This window comes from Eurosta solidaginis, chromosome 5 (genome assembly GCF_040869045.1).
Source record: "Eurosta solidaginis isolate ZX-2024a chromosome 5, ASM4086904v1, whole genome shotgun sequence".
Classification (NCBI taxonomy): Eukaryota; Metazoa; Arthropoda; class Insecta; order Diptera; family Tephritidae; genus Eurosta; species Eurosta solidaginis.
This window is the reverse complement of record NC_090323.1, coordinates 177,577,398-177,598,562: the sequence shown is the minus strand read 5'-3', so window position 1 is coordinate 177,598,562 and position 21,165 is coordinate 177,577,398. Positions and strand designations below refer to the sequence as shown.

Here is a 21,165-nt window from a genome sequence, read left to right as displayed (position 1 = left end):
CAGCCGATTATGTGCTACGCGTCACCCATATGGTCGCCAAGCCTAAAAATTACCCACTGGAAGAAACTACAGGCCTGCCAAAATACTGCTCTCAGAATCGCCACGGGCTGTCTTCTTATGTCCCCAGAACACCATCTGCATAATGAGGCGAGAATACTCCCCATCAGGGAGAGAAATGAGATGCTGACCAAACAGTTCCTGTTGAATATCCAGAAACCTGGGCATCCCAACAGACATGTGATTGATGAACCAGCACCGCCTAGGGGCTTAAGGAGTCATCTCCGTAAGCATTTTGAGGAAATACGGCACCTGACAACCCAGCCGTATGAAGTGAAAAAACACAAGCAGGTCCTTGGTGAACTCCATAAACAGGCGTCGGACCTTTATGCCGGGGATTACCCGGTGAATCCAGTACTTAAAGAAAAGTGTCCAACACTCGCGGAAGAGGAACGCATAGTCCCCAGGGAAACGCGTGTCACTCTTGCTCAACTTCGTTCTGATACTGTAACAGGTTAAACTCTTACCTATCCAGAATCAACCCCGACATACAAAATGTATGCCCCGCTTGCAATGTGTCCCCACATGACACCACCCATCTCTTTAATTGTAATGTGGAACCAACGCCTCTAACACCCCTTTCCTTATGGTCCACCCCTGTTGAAAGGGCAAGTTTCCTTGGACTCCCGTTAGAGGATATTGATGACAATTTGTGATCGGTCGCGGCTATTAGGTGGGGCGAGCATTGCTACAACAACAACAACAACATCTCGGGAACATTTTGTTATGACCACATGCGACCTTCTAGGCCATCCCGCACTCCCACCCCCTAGATCCATGAGGAGTTCGGGGTCGCCAGAGCCTCGGCTGTTAATGAAACAGGATTCACCATGGATAGGTGAGGCTGACAATTGGGTTTGGAGAAGCTATGTATTGCGCTGGCAAACTGTAAGGGCTGCGCTACACAAACCCACTGAATCCGGTATTTTAGTCGCCTCTTACGACAGGCATGCCTACCGCGGGTATATTCTAACCCCCTAACCCGCGGGATAGAGCTGTCGTGCCTTGTTATGCAACGCCCGAAGTTGCATAGACGATAAGAGCCAATTAATGAGTGAATGAATGCGTATAAAATATGAATTCCACCACTGGGTATATAATGCTCGGTTTTACTTTTTTATTGCTACTTCTATTTTCACAATCGGTATTTACAGGAATTTTTAAAAAATAACCGATAATTATCTCACACACGCAAATAGAAGTTCAAAATTAAAAGTAGACAATAAACATGAGCAAAAATTTATAAAATCAATAAAAAAAATATAGAAAACCTTTAATTTCGATGAAAAATAATCAAATCAAAATTCTAGTGAAATCCGATTTTTATTATTAATTGCAAATTAATTAATTTATAGAATATATTTAATTTTTTTATAGAGTTTGAAGACACGAGATATGTGGAATGTGGACAACTTGGAAAAATGGGATGCGCCACGTGCGCTTAGAGAATATCTGCCATACGGACTAATTGGATATGACAATGAAGGATCACCAAGTATGTACGATATATGTTTTAAGAGCTATCTCGGGGCTGCCTTTACTTTTGTAAACTAATTTCTTTTTTTACAGTTATTGTTTGTCCATTTGCCCAATTCGATATGTGGGGCATGCTGCATTGTGTTACCCGTTTCGATTTCCAACGTTATCTGGTGCTGCTGCTTGAACGTTTCATGCAAGCTGGCTATGAACAAAGTAAAACTTATGGTCCACAAGCGCGTCAATTGGTGGTCTTCTTTGATATGTCGAATTCGAATTTGAAACAATATGCTTGGCGTCCAGCAGCTGAGTGCGTCCTTTCAACGGTTAAACAATACGAGAGCAATTATCCCGAATTACTTAAAATGTGTTATATCATTAATGGTAAGAGAGTTCTTTTTGAAAATACCTTTACAGATATTTTGATCTGAACAAAAAAAAATGAATCCGATAGCCTGTTAAGAGTAGAAATCGTCCACCCCTGTTGAAACTGCAAGTTTCCTTGAACTCCCGTTAGAGGACATTGATGACAATTTGTGATCGGCCGCACCTATTAGGTGGGGCGAAGCACTGCTACAACAACAACAGCAGTAGAAATCGTTTATCCTACCATAGGGTAGATAGGATGGTGAGCACAGAATGTTTCTTTCTGAGTCGAAGATATCTCGTTAGTATCATGGGAGAAGAGAAATGTGTAACACCCCCCCCCCCCCCAGCGGGTTACGGGGGTCAGAATATACCCGCGGTAGGTATGCCTGTCGTAAGAGGCGACTAAAATACCAGATTCAAGGGGCTGTGTAGCGCAACCCTTCAGGTTGCCAGCGCAATATATAGCTTCTCCGCACCTATCCGCGGCGAATCCTGTTTCACTAACAGACGAGGCTCTGGCGACCCCAAGCTCCTCATGGAACTTGGGGGTGGGGAGGGAAGGATGGACTGAAGGTTTAATGTGGCCACATAAATCGTTGCCGAGATGGTCGGGCTAGCACCTTAATGGTGCTGTGTTACCAGAGCGTACCGGATCTGTATCCGGCAAAGGACCATCACATCGATAACACTCCCCAAAGCCTTCGGGGAGCAACCTTATCGCTACAACAACAACAACATCAAGAAATGTGTAACCTTCGACGCAGTTAGGTTATGTCGAACTTCATGACCAACCCCCAAATTACGTACTAGGACTTATGTTGTTGACGGCCGCCGTGGTGTGATGGTAGCGTGCTCCGCCTACCACACCGAAGATCCTGGGTTCACGCCCCGGGAAAAGCAACATCAAAAACTTTAGAAACAAGTTTTTTAAATTGGAAGACAGATTTTCTAAGCGGGGTCGCCCCTCTGTAGTGTTTGACAAGCACTCCGAGTGAATTTCTGCCATGAAAAGGTCTCAGTGAAAACTCATCTGCCTTGCACACATCTGCTGTTACTGACGGTTCGTATTAATAGACAGTGTCCAGTTAGTATGCCCATCACGAGCCTTAAGTCTTCTCTCTTTAGAGATATGAACAAGTTTGTATATCGGATGTTGTAGGATTTGCACATAATCTAAGAATAACTCTAATATTCAATAATGCGAAATGGTCTTTATTAGACTACTTTGAAAGTACTTCACAATAACTCTTACTTGTTGTTGTTGTTGTTGTTGTAGCAGTGCTTCGTTCCACCTAATAGTTGCGACCGATCACAAATTGTCATCAAATTCCTCTAACGGGAGTCCAAGGAAACTTGCTGTTTCAACAGGGGTGGACCATAATGAAAGGGGTGTTAGAGGCGTTGGTTCCACATTACAATTAAAGAGATGGTTGGTGTCATGTGGGGACACATTGCAAGCGGGGCATACATTTTGTATGTCGGGGTTGATTCTGGATAGGTAAGAGTTTAACCTGTTACAGTATCCAGAACGAAGTTGAGCTAGAGTGACTCGCGTTTCCCTGGGGAGTATGCGTTCTTCTTCCGCAAGTTTTGGGTACTGTTCTTTGAGTACTGGATTCACCGGGCAATTTCTGGCATAAAGGTCCGACGCCTGTTTGTGGAGTTCACCAAGGACCTGCTTATGTTTTTTTGCTTCATACGGCTGAGTTCTCAAGTGCCGTATTTCCTCAAAATGCTTACGGAGATTACTCCTTAAGCCCCTAGGCGGTGTTGGCTCATCAATCAGATGTCTGTTGGGATGCTTAGGTTTCTGGGTATTCAACAGGAACTGTTTGGTTAGCATCTCATTTCTCTCCCTGATGGGGAGTATTCTCGCCTCATTATGTAGATGGTGTTCTGGGGACATAAGAAGACAGCCCGTGGCGATTCTGAGAGCAGTATTTTGGCAGGCCTGTAGCTTCTTCCAGTGGGTAGTTTTTAGGCTTGGCGACCATATAGGGGACGCGTAGCATACGTATGTGGTAATGAGCATTTCTTTGTCTTTTCCCCAAGTACTGCCAGCAAGGGATTTGAGGATTTTATTACGGCTCTGGATTTTCGGAACAATCGCGGCTGCGTGCTCACCAAAATGTAGATCCTGATCAAACGTCACACCCAAGATTTTGGGGTGTAGGACAGTCGGTAGCGTAGTGCCATCGACGTGGATGTTCAAAATGGTCGACGTTTGGGACGTCCATGTTGTAAGTAAGGTCGCGGAGGATTTAGTCGGTGATAATGCCAGGTTTCGCGAGACGAAAAAACTGGAGAGATCAGAGAGGTAGCCGTTTATTCTGTTGCAGAGCTCATCGATCTGTGGGCCTGGGCCTGTGGACATTATTGTGCAGTCATCGGCGTAGGAAACGATAGTAACTCCTTCTGGTAGCGAAGGTAGCTTAGATATGTAGAAATTAAACAAAAGTGGGGATAGGACACCACCCTGTGGTGTTTAAATCAAACTGCTTAGTGATGCCTCAGCTTACGTTGCTTTTATACTCTCGGTTTGCTCGTTCACCCATTTCTCCTCAGGTCTAGTAATTTCGTGAACCTCATGCTGGTAACCAGCGTATACATGTATATTTGTAGTTTGTAGTCATATGCGTGTGTATATGTGAGTACTACTTAGGCTGATGATGACATGCGTTTGTATCTCTCTGCTGCCTTGTATGTATGTGTGTACATGATCGATTTGTTTACGTACATACATATGAGTGGCTGCTTAGTATCGGCTTAGAGATACTAGTATCGGTTAGTGATGGTAATATTCGTCACAATATTAAGTTTGCATCTATGTAGTTTACCGAATAAGGACTATCCTGACAGTCAACACACAATTTAACTTTGTATAAGCGGGTTTTAAAGTAACTTTGAAATATTTTTTTACATTCCTTTTTACTTTTCCTATTTTCCAGCACCAAAACTCTTCTCAGTTGCTTTCAATTTTGTCAAAAAATTCTTAGACGAGTATACAATGAGCAAAATAAAGATCTATAAAAACGGTTCAGATAAATGGAAGGAGCCACTGTTTTCGCATGTCAATCCAGATATATTTCCGAAATGTTTCGGCGGTAATTATGTTGATGAAAATGGAGATCCGGAGTGTAGATCGAAGGTAAGTATGTAGGACGATGCTAACTGTGAGTGGTTATGGATTGGTACAATGCCGCTATAGCTGGATATACGCTTGTAAGGCAAGAGTTAGACCAGGGTGCCAATTATCTATATAGATATATAAAATTCAAATATATGTATGTGTATATCTATATATAAATGTATAGATCGGGTTGCGTCCTAAACGGATCGACCGATCACATTTGAAACACCCACTATAAACCTTCCAAGGATGGTCATAGGCTAAAAGTAATGTCTACACATAAAGGAGGATGGCACCTCCCATACAAATAGAATCTTTGATACTGCATACCTCTGGAAGAATTCATGCTAGAACATTCATTGAACAGTTAGGTCAATCCCTTACACCCCCAAGAAATAGTGGGGAAGAAAGGGCGTGGCACCTCCCGTGCAAATGGAATATTTTTATATTTTACATTTTTATTTATACTACAAATAATATAGTTTTTCCTATGGTTTTCAGTAATACCTAAAGGGCCAATTAATGGTGACTTATAACCATAAAAACATAACCAGATAAAACAGCTGATCGAACCTACCTTATGAAAATCAATGTAATCGATTAATGGTGCCATACCATAACGCTAACGCCATAACCATACCATAGCCAACCAATTGGTTTTTGGTTTCTCGCCATATCCATAACCTAAAAATATTTGAGTTGGTGAATTTAATAACTTTTTGTAGATTTTATTCATTATTTTGGATACGTTATGACTAAGAGACAAATTTTTTGTAGAATATGTTTGTATTTTTTTGCGTTTTCTTCATTTTTATGAAATTTTCACGATTTTTAGCTTAAGGCACCATTAATCGATCACATTGGAGATGGTTATGGATATGGGTATGGTTACGACTATGGCGTTAGGGTTAAGGGAGTTTAATTGGCCCTTAAAGTTCCAAATACCCAACCTTAAAATAAGTTTAAAATTTGTTTTATTTATATTGCATATTTTTTATAGAAATTGGGGTAAAACCCACGGGCATAATAAGCTAGTAAAATATAAAGCTAGCGTACCATAAGCTTCCAGGCCCTGCTTACTGACATTGCATATAACCAAAAATCAGTGGAAACTAAATTTTTATAAAAATAGCTACCTTGGAGAGAGCATTAGCAAAAGAAGAAGTAGTTCATGTACAGACACATCCAAAGATTTTGAGGAGCGTTATCATTGTTGATGGTCACTTGCCGGTTATAGATACAGTAACAAGCAAACCTGAGGTGCAAGCCCGACCATCTCGGGAATATGAGCACATTGAAACTTCTAGGCCACACCTGTGGAACTTGGGTTCGCCAGAGCCTCGCCTGCTAAAGAATTCGCCAAGAGTAGGCGAGGTTGACAATTGGTTTGGAAAAGCTATATATTGCGCTGACAACCCCTTGCGAGGGCTGCGCTACACAGCCCCTTGAATCATTTGGGTTTTTTGTCGCTTCTTGCGACAGGCATACATGCCTTACCCGCTGCTCTTAGCAGAAAGAGATAAGGAGTCTTCGAGTGTCCGATAGAAAAGTTTTTCGTAGGATTTAGACTTTTTCGCAGAGTATATGGCTGGTATCGAAGGAGACTTAGTGATTACTGTTTCCTTAGGTAGCCCATGTTACACGAATGAAGAAAAACCTGTTGGTGGCTGAAGAGTAAAGGGGGCCAATATTGCGTCATGGGGAGCGCTAACGAACTAACTCAAAAAACCACGAATATAAAAACAAAAAATAAATACTTGGCGTTATTTAACTCCGATGACATTTAGGCCGAGCTTTTCTTCCAATTCCCATCATGCTCCTTTTAATTTTCCCGGGACATACAAATCTTTCTGCCGACTTCGAACGGCATCTGCAAGAAAGATGATTTTCACGGTAAAGCGTTTCATGGCAGAAATACACTCGGGAGTGTTTGCCAAATCTCTTCCAAGCGGCGGCCCCGTTTCACTAACAGACCGGGCTCTGGCGCCCCAAACTCCTCGTGGAACTTGGGTGTGGGGAGGGAGCGAAGGCCTGAAGGTTTAATGTGGCCATATAAATCGTTCCCGAGATGGTCGGGCTAGCACCTTAAGGGTGCTGTTACCGGAGCGTACCGGATCTGTATTCGGCAAAACAACAACAATTAGAAAACTTGTTTTCTAATTAAAAACACTTTTTCCCTTCGGAAAGTGCTGCAAAAGTGACAATTTTTGGCCGAGTACGAGGGCAGATCGTTTCACTGCTTGTTGTTGTTGTTGTAGCAATGCTCGCCCCACCTAATAGCCGCGACCGATCACAAATTGTCATCAATATCCTCTAACGGGAGTCCAAGGAAACTTGCCGTTTCAATAGGGGTGGACCATAAGGAAAGGGGTCTTAGGGGCGTTGGTTCCACATTACAATTAAGGAGATGGTTGGTGTCATGTGGGGACACATTGCAAGCGGGGCATACATTTTGTATGTCGGGGTTGATTCTGGATAGGTAAGAGTTTAACCTGTTACAGTATCCAGAACGAAGTTGAGCAAGAGTGACACGCGTTTCCCTGGGGAATATGCGTTCCTCTTCCGCGAGTTTTGAATACTTTTCTTAAAGTACTGGATTTACCGGACAATTCCCGGCATAAAGGTCCGACGCCTGTTTATGGAGTTCACCAAGGACCTTATTGTGTTTTTTCGCTTCATACGGCTGGGTTCTCAGGTGCCGTATACGGAGATGACTCCTTAAGCCCCTAGGCGGTGCTGGTTCATCAATCAGATGTCTGTTGGGATGCCCAGGTTTCTGGGTATTCAACAGGAACTGTTTGGTCAGCATCTCATTTCTCTCCCTGATGGGGAGTATTCTCGCCTCATTATGCAGATGGTGTTCTGGGGACATAAGAAGACAGCCCGTGGCGATTCTGAGAGCAGTATTTTGGCAGGCCTGTAATTTCTTCAAGTGGGTAATTTTTAGGCTTGGCGACCATATGGGTGACGCGTAGCACGTAATTGGCTGGCTAATTGCTTTGTATGTAGTCATGAGCGTTTCTTTATCTTTTCCCCAGGTACTGCCAGCGAGGGATTTGAGGATTTTGTTACGGCTCTGAATTCTCGGAACAATTGTGGCTGCGTGCTCACCAAAATGTAGATCCTGATCAAACGTCACACCCAAGATTTTGGGGTGTAGGACAGTCGGTAACGTAGTGCCATCGACGTGGATGTTCAAAATGGTCGACATTTGGGACGTCCATGTTGTAAATAAGGTCGCAGAAGATTTAGTCGGTGATAATGCCAGGTTTCGCGAGGCGAAAAAACTGAAGAGATCAGGGAGGTAGCCGTTTATTTTATTGCATAGCGCATCGATCTTTGGGCCTGGGCCTGTGGCCATTATTGTGCAGTCATCGGCGTAGGAAACGATTGTGACTCCTTCCGGTGGTGAAGGTAGCTTAGATATGTAGTAATTAAACAAAAGTGGGGATAGGACACCACCCTGTGGCACCCCTTGTTTAATTCTCCTTGGTCTTGATGTTTCGTTTCTAAATTGCACCGATGCCTGCCGACCACCCAGATAATTTGCGGTCCACCTTTTAAGACATGGGGGAAGGGTAGATCCTTCCAGATCTTGCAGTAACGAGCCATGGTTGACCGTATCAAAAGCTTTTGATAGGTCTAGCGCTACGAGTACTGTTCTATGGTGGGGGTATTGATTTTAACCGCAATTTATCTGGGTGCTAATGGCATTTAGCGTGGTGGTAGTGCTATGGAGTTTTCTGAAGCCATGCTGATGAGGGGCTAGCTGCAAATTTGCTTGGAAATAAGGGAGCAAAATGGCTTCAAGCGTCTTTGCCACTGGCGATAGGAGAGATATCGGACAATACGACTCACCTATGTTAGCTGGTTTCTCAGGCTTTAGTAGCGGGACCACCTTGGCCATTTTCCATTTCTCGGGTACAACAAAGGTGGAAAGAGACAGGCTGAAGACATGCGCTAAATACCCTCTTTCCCTAGGCTTTTAAGCATCGCCATGGCTATGCCGTCTGGGCCCACTGCTTTGGATGGTTTAGCGCGACCAATGGCGTCCTCAACCTCGTTAGCGGTGATGGTGATTGGTGACGCGCTGAATTTGTGTTTATGTGCGTGTCTATTGGCTCTCCGTCTATCTTTGTCGACCGTAGGATGCATTATATATTGTCGGCAGAAAGCGCTCGCACATTTTTTCGCATTCGACAGCACTTTGTCGCCAAAGGCGATGGAAACTTTGTCTTTGTGCTTAGTCGGATTCGATAGGGACTTTACGGTGGACCAAAGTTTACCCACACCAGTAGAGAGGTTACAACCTCTTAGGTGCTCCTCCCATTTCGCCCGCTTGTGTTCGTCCATAAGCAATCTGATGCGTTGGTTTATATCCCTTATTTGGGGGTCGCCCGGATCAAGCTGTCTTATCAGGTCACGTTCTCTCGCTAAGTTTGCGGCCTCCGCCTGGTGGGGCCGGATTTCGGGAATTCTCCCGGCGGGAATGAAACGTGCCGAGGCGGATTCAATGACCTTACGGAAGGCACGCTCCCCTTGGCGGGCATCAGTCGGGATAGGGAGGGCAGCAAAGCGGTTGTCTGTAAAAGATTTATATTCTTCCCACTTTCCTTTTTTGAAGTTTATGAAAGTGCGTTTTTCGGCGACGATGAAGTCGGCGGTACGCTCGAGCGAAATAAGTATGGGCAGGTGGTCGGATGCCAATGTTACCATCGGCTGGCAGTTGACGCAGTTTACGAGTTCTGCGCTCACGATTGAGATAGCTGGCGAGCTGTGACAGCTTCCTACCATACGTGTGGGGGCGTCTCCGTTTATTGTGCAGAACGTCGTTTCTTCTATTTGATCCGCCAACATCTCACCCCTACTGTCCGCCCGCAAGTTTGAATGCCATAGATCATGATGGGCATTGAAATCGCCTAAGATAATGCCATTGTTGCCAGTGAGTAAGGCCCTGATATTAGGGCGGTATCCACTGGGTCAACAGGTGGCAGGAGGGATGTAGATGTTGATGATTTCTAGGTTTGCATCGCCTGACCGGACAGATATGTAGGTCTTGACGTTCGTTTCACTGCTTCGAGAGGTGCCATCAATTCAGCTCCTGTTTTCATTTAAGCTCTTCTATGATTTTATCACATTACTTAAAATTTCATATATGTATGTGTATATTACAGATTATTTGGGGTGGCAAAATTCCCGAAGATATGTTTGTAGAACAAGGCAATGAAGACAGCGATAAGGACTATAATGAAACTACAATAACTAAGGGCAACAAACTGAAAATTGATTTTCACGTTGGCGCAAAAAAGCAAGAAAACTTAGTACTGTCCTGGGACTTTCGCACTTTCGATTATGACATTAAGTTCGGTATTTACAGCATTGATAAGTTAACCGGTGAAAAGAGAAGCGAAGTTGCGCTCGGTACAGTTTATTCGAATGAGATGGATGAAATAGGTTTTATCTCAACGAGGCCAAATACGACATGTAAGTGATAAATTTATACTATTTCTAGTTTTATTTCTTTCTTACAGCTGTTTTCTAATTTAATGGATTTTAATCGAGTTTGTCATCTCGGGACTTGCTTTAGGAAAAAACTGAAATTATTTACGGGATAATTTTGAGGATATTTCGGGATTATCTTTCATCATTTCAATAAATGTTCGGGATCGTTTCGGAACTGTGCCGGAATTTTTTCGAAATTGTATTCGGGATTGTAAACGGATCATTGCTGCACGCTGTACTATTTCAGAACGATTTCGAAACTGTTTTCAAGATAATTTCGGGGTTGTTTATGGGATCAACTCGCGATCAGTTCGCAGTTGTTTCATGGATTATTTCGAGTATACTTCGGGAAAATTTCTAGATAATGGGATTTTCTAAATCATTTCAAGGTTACATCGGCTAATGAGTGTAGTAACACAATATCTCTTTTCAAAAGTGCCTATGCCAGGGTCAATTAAAGAACGCCCTATCTCAGAATTGTTCTCCAAAACGCCCTTTTCAACGTTAAAATATTTTGTATTTATGCCCAGATAGGACGTTTTAGACACAAATTCTGAAAAAGGGAAGTTTGGAATAAAATTCAAAATAGGGCGTTATTCAACAGTTTTCAGAAAAAGCGCAGCCGAAATAGTGTGATATTCGACTTGGTAGTTGATCATAAGTGCTTCGGGACCGTTTTGGGACTATATCTGAATAACTGCGGATGATTTTTTGACAATTTCGAGATTGTTTTCATCATCTGTTGCAGATAATTTGGAAAGATTGTTTTGCGAAATGGGGATTGATTAGTATCGATATTAACTTAGTATTGATCTGTGTCGAATATATTCGGGTTTTAACGATTTTGATCTATCCCACTTCCGAGTTATTTAAGTACTTACAGTTTTTTTATTCAGATTTGTAATGTTGCGAGGTCGAGGTGCACCTACATTCGAGAAGCCGAAAGTATACTTGGAAAAATTTTGCAAGTAGCGAAAGGCAATTCAAGTTTTTAAAATCTAAATTAAAATCTTTTTTTAATTTAAAAAATTGTTATAAAACTACACTTTTTATTAACAATTTTTGTTGTTATATCGGCCTACTGATTTGTAAGATCGCGGGTTCGAATCGAGCTCAAGGCCTAACAATAATTTTTTTTTTTATCATTATTATTAATAAAGAATTAATATTGAAACTCCTTATAGTCGTTTATATATATATATATGTTTGCTTTATTTGGCAAAACAATTGTTTCAACACTCGCGACGTGTCATCATCAGTTGCTAGTTATCAACTAACCATTGTCTACAAATACATATAAACAAAGTATGCCTATGCAAATCAAACATTCAAAATTTTTGTAAAAGCTAATGCAATGCGAAAATAATAAAAAGAGAGTTTAAACAAAAACAACAAAATACAAAAGTAATTATGTACATATGTATGTAATATGTAATAACAATATATGGAACAATCTAAGTTTACTGGAATGCTGTGAAGAGACTCGAGTACAGTGGGCCTGTATCACGATTTACAGAATCATTTTTGTTTACATATATATGTAGAGATTCTAAAATGTTTAATTTTTTAATATTACATTCCGACTTAATTAACTGGCAATCGTCCTCACTTATTGAATGCTCATTCGCTAAAGCATGTTCAGCGATTCCACTTCTCGGATCAATATTCTGAATATATTTTAGGTGCTCATGTAATCTGATTCGTACAGTGCGGGTCGATTGGCCGATGTACTTTGCGCCGCATACATTCCCGTTGTCGTTTTTCTGGGAGCAAGTGATTGAATAAACGCCAGGTTTGTCCAAATTTTCGCATTTGTCTTTTGTGGATGTAAGTAATGATTTTAATTTTGTTGTTGTTTTAGGAGCCAAATTCACAATTATTTGTCTGTAGCATTTTTGTAAATCGTTAAAATAATTAGAGTCGTAGGTCATGTTACACCAAGTCTTTTTGTTTTCAACGTAACAAATTTCGTCCCATTATTGCTGGCTACACCTCACCCATCGCAAATATCGCATCATGGTTGAGTAATTACTTTAAGAATTTAAAAAGTTTCGATAATTTTTCTATAACGAATTCTCTTGAATTAACTGATAAGATCAAAAATATGCAGTTGAATATGAATGAATGCTTCGCATCGTTCGATATAACATCGTACTTTTCGAATGTACCGAGAAATGGTGCGTTGGACTCTTTAAAAATTTGGTTAGATAGACAAAATATTAATCCATCGGTCGCCAGCGCATTATTTGACTTAACCTCTACATGTATTAAACAATCATTTTTCCAGTTCAGAGGCGATTTTTATGAACAAATCGAGGGCTTACCAATGGGTTTAAGTATAAGTCCCTTTCTATGCAATTTGTTCATGAACACAGTTGAAGAACAACTAATTCACAGCTCTCTATTCCCACGTTTTTATTGCCGATATGTTGACGATTGTTTTGTTATTATTGAGAGAGACAAAATCGAGCAAACTCTCAATCTATTTAATTCAAAAAATAACGCTATCCAGTTTACGTGTGAATACGAATCAAATAACGAGCTTCCATTTATGGACCTAAAAATCAAACACAATGTCGATGGAGCTATCGAATTCGATATATATCGGAAGCCGACTTCAACTGATCGATTTATTCCAATTGAGTCCAATCATCATTACTCCCACAAACTAGCTGCCTTCAATTCCATGGCTCATCGGCTAGTAAACGTTCCACTCAGTTATGCGGCATACAAAAAAGAAAGAGATAAAATTGTGAGCATTGCAGAAACAAATGGATATAGCTCTAACAGTATAGAGCAGATAATTAAAAAGCACCACAACAAAAAAGAGCGAAGGGAGAGTAGCTCATTTTTTGATACGTTGGACGTTGAAAACAAAAAGACTTGGTGTAGCATGACCTACGACTCTAATTATTTTAACGATTTACAAAAATGCTACAGACAAATAATTGTGAATTTGGCTCCTAAAACAACAACAAAATTAAAATCATTACTTACATCCACAAAAGACAAATGCGAAAATTTGGACAAACTTGGCGTTTATTCAATCACTTGCTCCCAGAAAAACGACAACGGGAATGTATGCGGCGCAAAGTACATCGGCCAATCGACCCGCACTGTACGAATCAGATTACATGAGCACCTAAAATATATTCAGAATATTGATCCGAGAAGTGGCATCGCTGAACATGCTTTAGCGAATGAGCATTCAATAAGTGAGGACGATTGCCAGTTAATTAAGTCGGAATGTAATATTAAAAAATTAAACATTTTAGAATCTCTACATATATATGTAAACAAAAATGATTCTGTAAATCGTGATACAGGCCCACTGTACTCGAGTCTCTTCACAGCATTCCAGTAAACTTAGATTGTTCCATATATTGTTATTACATATTACATACATATGTACATAATTACTTTTGTATTTTGTTGTTTTTGTTTAAACTCTCTTTTTATTATTTTCGCATTGCATTAGCTTTTACAAAAATTTTGAATGTTTGATTTGAATAGGCATACTTTGTTTATATGTATTTGTAGACAATGGTTAGTTGATAACTAGCAACTGATGATGACACGTCGCGAGTGTCGAAACAATTGTTTTGCCAAATAAAGCAAACATATATATATATATAAACGACTATAAGGAGTTTCAATATTAATTCTTTATTGTGTGAGTCGTTTACCGCTCTATATTAATTATTTAGTTTAATCATTATTATTGTTATGATAAATTTTTTTCTTAATTGAAAAAATTTTTTAATTAGACTTAAATTAAGACTTTTTATTATCTTTTTATCACTACAGATACCGTCGTTTTTGACAACTCACATAGCTACCTGCGCAGCAAACGTTTGCGCTATTGGGTTGATTTGATTTCGGAAGTTGATGATATAACAGAACTCTCAGCACAAGTGCAAAAAACTGATTTAGTCGAAAAGAATGGTCATTAATTAGTGATGTAAAAATATGAATTAGGACAGCAAAAACTCATTTACTTAAAACAGAAGTATGTATAGAATAAACACATAAACTTATAGAGTATGCGAATGAATGTGACAAATATAACTGAATGAATGCTACAAAACCAAAAACACTTAATAAATAAAATCCAAGAAAGATATATTTAAACAAATATATCTAATACACTCAGTAATGGGTGAATTATAAATATGTACATATTATATGTATATGTAGAAAATCATAAACCAAACAATATAATAAGCAAATATAAAAAAGTGCAAAACTTGTATTATTTACAAAAAAAAAACTTACAAACATACCTACATATATATATAACAGATGTTCAAAAATGTAGCAAAGAACAAGTAAGGAAGGCTAAGTTCGGGTGTAACCGAACATTACATACTCAGCTGAGAGCTTTGGAAACAAAATAAGGGAAAATCACCATGTAGGAAAATGAACCTACGGTAACCCTGGAATGTGTTTGTATGGCATGGGTATTAAATGGAAGGTATTAAAGAGTATTTTAAAAGGGAATGCCCCTTAGCTGTATATGTGAAGGCGTTTTCGAGATATCGACCAAAATGAAGACCAGGGTGACCCAGAACACCATCTGTCGGGTACCGCTAATTTATTTATATATGTAATACCACGAACAGTATTCCTGCCATGATTCCAAGGGCTTTTGATTTGGCCCTGCAGAACTTTTTCATTTTCTTCTTTTTAATATGGTACCCATTTTACAAAGTTCTTTCTAAAGTTATATTTTGCGTCAAAAAACCAATCCAATCGCAATGTTTCATCCGTTTTTTCGTATAGAATTATGGCATTTTTTTAATTGTTTGAAATATTCGATATCGAAAAAGTGGGCGTGGTCATAGTCGGATTTCGCCCATTTTTAATACCAAGATAAAATGAGTTCAGCTAAGTACGTGAACTAAGTTTAGTAAAGATATATCGATTTTTGCTCAAGTTATTGTGTTAACGGCCGAGCGCAAAGATAGACGGTCGACTGTATATAAAAACTGGGCTTGGCTCCAACCTATGCCTTTACCAAATTTCACAAGGATTGGTGAATTTTTGTTCGACTTATGGCATTAAAAGTATTCTAGACAAATTAAATGAAAAAGGGCGGAGCCACGCCCATTTTAAAATTTTCTTTTATTTTTGTATTTTGTTACAACATATCATTACTGGGGTTTAAAATTGACATACTTTACTTATATACTGTAAAGATATACAATTTTTTGTTAAAATTGAACTTTAATTTTTTTTTTTAATTGGGCGTGTTCGTCATCCGCTTTTGCTAATTTTTATTTAGAACACATATAGTAATAGGAGTAGCGAACCTGCCAAATTTCATCATGATATCTTCAACGACTGGCAAATTACAGCTTGCCAAACTTGTAAATTACCTCCTATTAAAAGTGGGCGGTACCACGCCCATTTTCCAAAATTTTACTAATTTTCTATTCTGCGTCATAAGGTCAACCCACCTGCCAAGTTTCATTGCTTTATCTGTCTTTGGTAATGAATTATCGCACTTTTTCGGTTTTTCGAAATTTTCAATATCGAAAAAAAGGGCGTGGTTATAGTCCGATTTTGTTCATTTTAAATAGCGATCTAAGAAGAGTGCCTAGCAACCCACATACCAAATTTCATCAAGATATTCAAAATTTACTCAAGTTATCGTGTTTACGGACGGACGGACGGACGGACGGACATGGCTAAATGAATTTCTTTTTTTGCCCAGATCATTTTGATATATAGAAGTCTATATCTATCTCGATTAGTTTATGCCGTTACGGGGTAACGGTCTGCTCAGCTGAGTATAAAAAAGCTAAGTTGGTGTAAATGTATGAATGTACTTACATTCTTTGGGGTTTATGTTTGGCAATTTCTATTGAATTAAACTCGTATATACATAAATAGTGAATACACAAGCGTGATAATTTTATTGTGTACTCATATCGATATAAATATTATATTTAGCAATTTAAATCTGCGCTTATATTGAAAAACTTTTTATATTACTGTTATTCTATTAGCCATATAAATATCTACGTATGTTACTTGTAATTATTTATGTCTTGAATATAATTTCAATAAAGGTTATACATCTCGTCGTGGTATTTATAATGAATACGTGTTGGTTTTAATAATTTGCTGTCGCTATTTTTGAAATTATTTAAACTTTTCCATTACTGGCTTTATAAATATGTTGTTATAATCAACTATCCGATTCTCTTTTTTTGCCCATAACGCACCAGTCGTTTGGGCAATAATCAAAATTTGGACGAACTTTTTTCCATACCAAACGAGAGCGTTATGAGGATCAAAACAAACAAATAATAAATAGACTAAAAAGATATTTAGAAAAGGCCGTTTGCATATTTTGTTCATTCATATTAATCTACGTATATATTTTGAAGTCCAAACTGCAACACTTTCAGCGCAATGTTGTGAGCATTGTTATTAATTGCCGCCAGCATCACTACCAGCGCATTCATGATTCTTATTGGCCGCACGGCGTTTACGCCTTCATCACTGTGGACCTTGATTTTGTGACATTTGCGTGTAACCAGGACCCACAGGTGATGGGCCCATTTGTCCCATTTGTTGCATTGGTGAATGCATCATTGGATTGGGGCTGGAACCGACGACTTGCCCGACTGTTGGTCCGATATTCTAAGAGTAAATAAATAAAAAATAATAATCGACTACTTAGTTGTTTTTTAAACCCACAGTGCTATATGTACACACTTGATTTGGTGGCGGCACATCATTGGGCAATTGTAGATTGGTTAAGAGATCCAATACTGCAGGAAATAGCGAACATTGTCCATGTTGCACACCGAATTCCGTGAAACGACGCAACAATGCGCTAGCAGCATTCATTGCTGGCGATTGTACTTGTTCGCGGCGCTCAACTAATTGTGTAATATTCGAAGTTAAATCGTAAACCATGGGTAATAGCAATGTAGGACTATCCTTCCATTCTTTCCCTTTGTAAGGTATGCGTGTGATTTGCAACTAGAATGAGAGATAATAGCATATAAAAAACAGCAAACTTAGAACAAACAAAATAAAGAAAAATAAATAAAATGGTTAAAGCTGTGGAATTAATTATCGCGGCAGAACTGATACGAAGATAGTTTCAAAATGGACCTGAGAGCAAATTTGAAATGATTTCGAAAAAGCGCCAGCGATTCCGAAAATAAACCCGAAACTATCACCAAATGTTCTAAAAGTGATCCCGAAATTATTTTCAGAAACACGCCCGAACGATCCGGAGATAGCCCCGAAGTTGTATCAAAAAGTACAGAAATGAGACAGACGATTCCGAAATAGTTCCGATATGATTCTTAAAATAATGCTGAAATTATCCCAATATTGTTTCGCAATGATCACGAAACGGTCATAAAATGATCCCGATCCCTTACCGCTTAGAAAGTTCCACTTCATTCAATTAAATAAAAAAATTACTTACTAAACAAAGTATACACTTACGAAAAAGAGAATCTTCAATTTGCAAATATAAATTCCTGGTGTTCCGATTGGTATTATTGCTGCCGATGGCGGCACACGCATACAAAATTGTAACGTCCACTTCAACTGTTCGGCCATTAGTTCGGGTTTTAAATCCAGACGCATAATTTGTACAAAATCTTTAAGCACCTGACCTGGGCAACTCAGCACACGACAAAAAGCTGTCATTGCATTTGGACGATAAGGTGGCGATACAACACGCAAATCAAAGAATTGTTCCAAAACTAACAAATCATCTGCACTCAATTGGAATGGTTGCTTGCCATCCGGTGTAGGCGGTGTTGGTAAGTGTTGTGCTTTCAAATGTAACGATTCCATATGCAATTGATTTAACATGACCTGAAATTGTAAACCATCCACCTTGAACAACACCATCCCCGGTTCATTAGAGTTGAGTGTCGTTATCGATTCATCACCTTGTATATGACGTTGTAGCATACGACGCATAAATACACAGCCCAAGAAACGTTCCAATGGACTAATTTCAGGTCCAGTTATATCTTTATTGGGATGAGGACTTGAACGACAAAGTGTTTCGAGTGCTTCGTGTGTTAGCAGCGTCGGTGTTGCACCTGCCCAAGAACGATTCGAGGGTACACGTGACATTGCCGATGATGTACCTACGTTGGCACCCGTGCTTCCACTTGGTTTGTGCTCTGGACTTTGTCCAGGACGTGGTGATGGACGCGGCATACTTGGGGAATTCGGCCAATTTGTATTGGCTGGTGACATTGCTGTAAATGGTGAATCCTGGTGACCTTGCATATAAAGTGTATTGGGTCCCGGGCTATGTACCATATGTGGACTTGGTTGTGGATTGAGTGGTGATGATGGCATTAGACCACCGGGTGACGGATGCGGCAAATGATGTGCTGGTGGTGAAGTTAAGCTGAAATTTGGATGGCTTTGATTGCTACCTGGACCACCACTACCACCACCTCCGCCACCAGCTGATGGATGCGGACTTGCAGGTGTATGTGGATTTGAGCTAGAGGGCGGTGTATGCGGTGCCGGGAAACGTAAACCGCTATCGCGCGGTGATTGTGGCCCACGCATACTACCACCGCTTGTAAATGGCGAAGAACCGCCAGTTCCTGCGCCCGAAACACTACCAGGACCACTGTAATTATCCTCCATACCCATTGGCGATGGTGGATTATCATCTTCACTTTGAGATCGCCCACGATAGACGGCATTTTCATCGACATGTTTCAAAAGGAAGCCCTGCGAAACAAAAATTAAATTAAATAAAAAACAGAGCTTATTAAGTCTATGCCAGTTTTTATAAAAAAAATTCAAACTGGTTTTAAGCTGCATCAACTGTTTTGAATTTTTAATTGGCTGTCCCTAAACGTCGGTAAAAAACAATATACAAATTTCCGAAATATATGTGTTGTGGTATTAATGTATTCATTTCTAAGCAACTCACTTTCAAGCCTTGTATGGGCGTGAATTCATCAATTAGATTACTATAAAAACGTGAATATGCACCATCTCTAATTGATACTAAACGTCCGCTGCGCATGCGTATCTCCAGGCAATAAATAGCTTGATATGCCAAACGTATCAAACAGGGTGATTGTGGAAGAATACAGAACGACAAAATTGGTACTTGTGGACGCTAAAATAATAGGATTACATAAATTTATATATATATATACATTTCTAACATTATATATAGAACCATACAACAAACGTTTTTATTACATACCGGTATACCCAATAGCGGTATGATAGGCAACTTTGCAATTGAGCTCAGCGGATTATACGTTTCATGAAGTATTTGTACAACTTGTGTCAGATTATGTTGACGATTTAAATGTGAAGCCAATTGATCCCGCATCATTGAATGAGCATTGACTGCTGAGATGCCACCAACATAAATTAAACGAAAACCATTCGATTGTGCACACCAATAAATATTGCATGTAACTTCTTTTTTTGGGCCATAACCCAACAAAAGATTCATGTAGTTATAAGATTTGACGCTAACCACCTCAGTTAGATTTAAACGTTCTGGAAAAATAGAATTTAACAGAAATTGAATAATTTTTCTGCTATTATAAGCATATATGTATGTACTTACTATTTTTATAATGTTCCGAAAAATTAAAAACTAGAGTATACAGATATACAATCTTTGACCAGTCACGCAACAAGTCATCTACAGTTTTAACAAAATCATGATTTGCTTGTTCGTATGTCAAATAAACTGTTCTACGATTGCCTTGTTCTTTTTGATGTGTGCTTTGTAATGGTGTACTAAAGAAAACAAACTCAACGCCCCAATTACGTATTTGATTGGATTTATTCATTTGCGAACGCACAGATATTGAGAGTAAACGTTTCATTAAATCATTCCAAACAGCTTTTTCAATAGTTGGCACCGATGTGGAAGTTTGATTTTGTTGCTATAAAATTAAAAGATTTTGGTTAAATAAATTTTGTTTTTTGGAATTTTAGTAATACCTTTTGTTCTATTTGGGGTGGACCCGGCATAGGCAATGAAAGTATTTTCAATACCAATGATGTAGCATTAGCTTCTACTTGCAAACCACTATGTGTAATTTCACGCCTAGCTAATTCTTGTGCCAAATTTAAGAATGGAATTTTTTCATCGCACATTGCAATAACATGCGCCAATTCGGGTATAAAGTATGCAGGGTAAATTGTCTTCTGTTGTTTGGTTGGTGGTCCAATAAGATCGCCGGTTGATTTACGCTTGTGTGGTGGCAATTCTATAAAAAAATTACCAAAAAATAACTAAAATATATAAATATATAAAAATTATGCGAATAATCTATTTACCATCAACATCTGTGCCTGGACCATGAGTGGCAACAAAGGTATCGAACTCAATGAGACGCAAAAGTTTCGTATACACTTTAGGTACTTCTGCGCTTACGATTGGTGGATGTGGCGGTGGGTTTGAACTGGAAACTAAACGCGTATTTTGTGCTTCCTCAGCTGTTACATCTGTTTCAGTAGTTTGATATGCAACGAATCCCAAATGAAAAGTATATTCCATTTCATTAGGCATATTCGGTTTTTCTTTCAGTTGTACAACCTAAATAAAAAATGGTGTGCTATTAGAATTGTATATATTTTACTATAGCATA

General features: G+C 39.4%; 2 protein-coding genes across 14 annotated transcripts in view; one reads left to right on the top strand and one right to left on the bottom strand.

The window, feature by feature from the left end:
• LOC137234030 (SEC14-like protein 2) overlaps positions 1 to 16,640 on the top strand; it is a 73,871-nt gene extending 57,231 nt beyond the window's left edge. For all 11 annotated transcript variants that reach the window (XM_067757688.1, XM_067757694.1, XM_067757687.1 and 8 more), the window contains 5 exons: positions 1,435 to 1,552; positions 1,627 to 1,917; positions 4,851 to 5,050; positions 10,207 to 10,516; positions 14,342 to 16,640. In XM_067757688.1, coding sequence (XP_067613789.1) covers positions 1,435 to 1,552; positions 1,627 to 1,917; positions 4,851 to 5,050; positions 10,207 to 10,516; positions 14,342 to 14,487 — 1,065 coding nt within the window. In that variant the 3' untranslated portion in view covers positions 14,488 to 16,640. The remainder of the gene's footprint in view (positions 1 to 1,434; positions 1,553 to 1,626; positions 1,918 to 4,850; positions 5,051 to 10,206; positions 10,517 to 14,341) is intronic.
• The window catches only part of MED14 (mediator complex subunit 14), a 68,650-nt gene continuing 63,136 nt past the window's right edge, over positions 15,652 to 21,165 (bottom strand). For 2 of the 3 annotated variants that reach the window (XM_067757673.1, XM_067757675.1), the window contains 8 exons: positions 20,855 to 21,113; positions 20,516 to 20,784; positions 20,133 to 20,457; positions 19,758 to 20,062; positions 19,476 to 19,667; positions 18,008 to 19,270; positions 17,243 to 17,530; positions 15,652 to 17,185 (listed from right to left, as the gene is read on the bottom strand). In XM_067757673.1, the coding sequence (XP_067613774.1) occupies positions 17,042 to 17,185; positions 17,243 to 17,530; positions 18,008 to 19,270; positions 19,476 to 19,667; positions 19,758 to 20,062; positions 20,133 to 20,457; positions 20,516 to 20,784; positions 20,855 to 21,113 (3,045 nt within the window). In that variant the 3' untranslated portion in view covers positions 15,652 to 17,041. The remainder of the gene's footprint in view (positions 17,186 to 17,242; positions 17,531 to 18,007; positions 19,271 to 19,475; positions 19,668 to 19,757; positions 20,063 to 20,132; positions 20,458 to 20,515; positions 20,785 to 20,854; positions 21,114 to 21,165) is intronic. The other variant, XM_067757674.1, reaches the window with a different exon arrangement.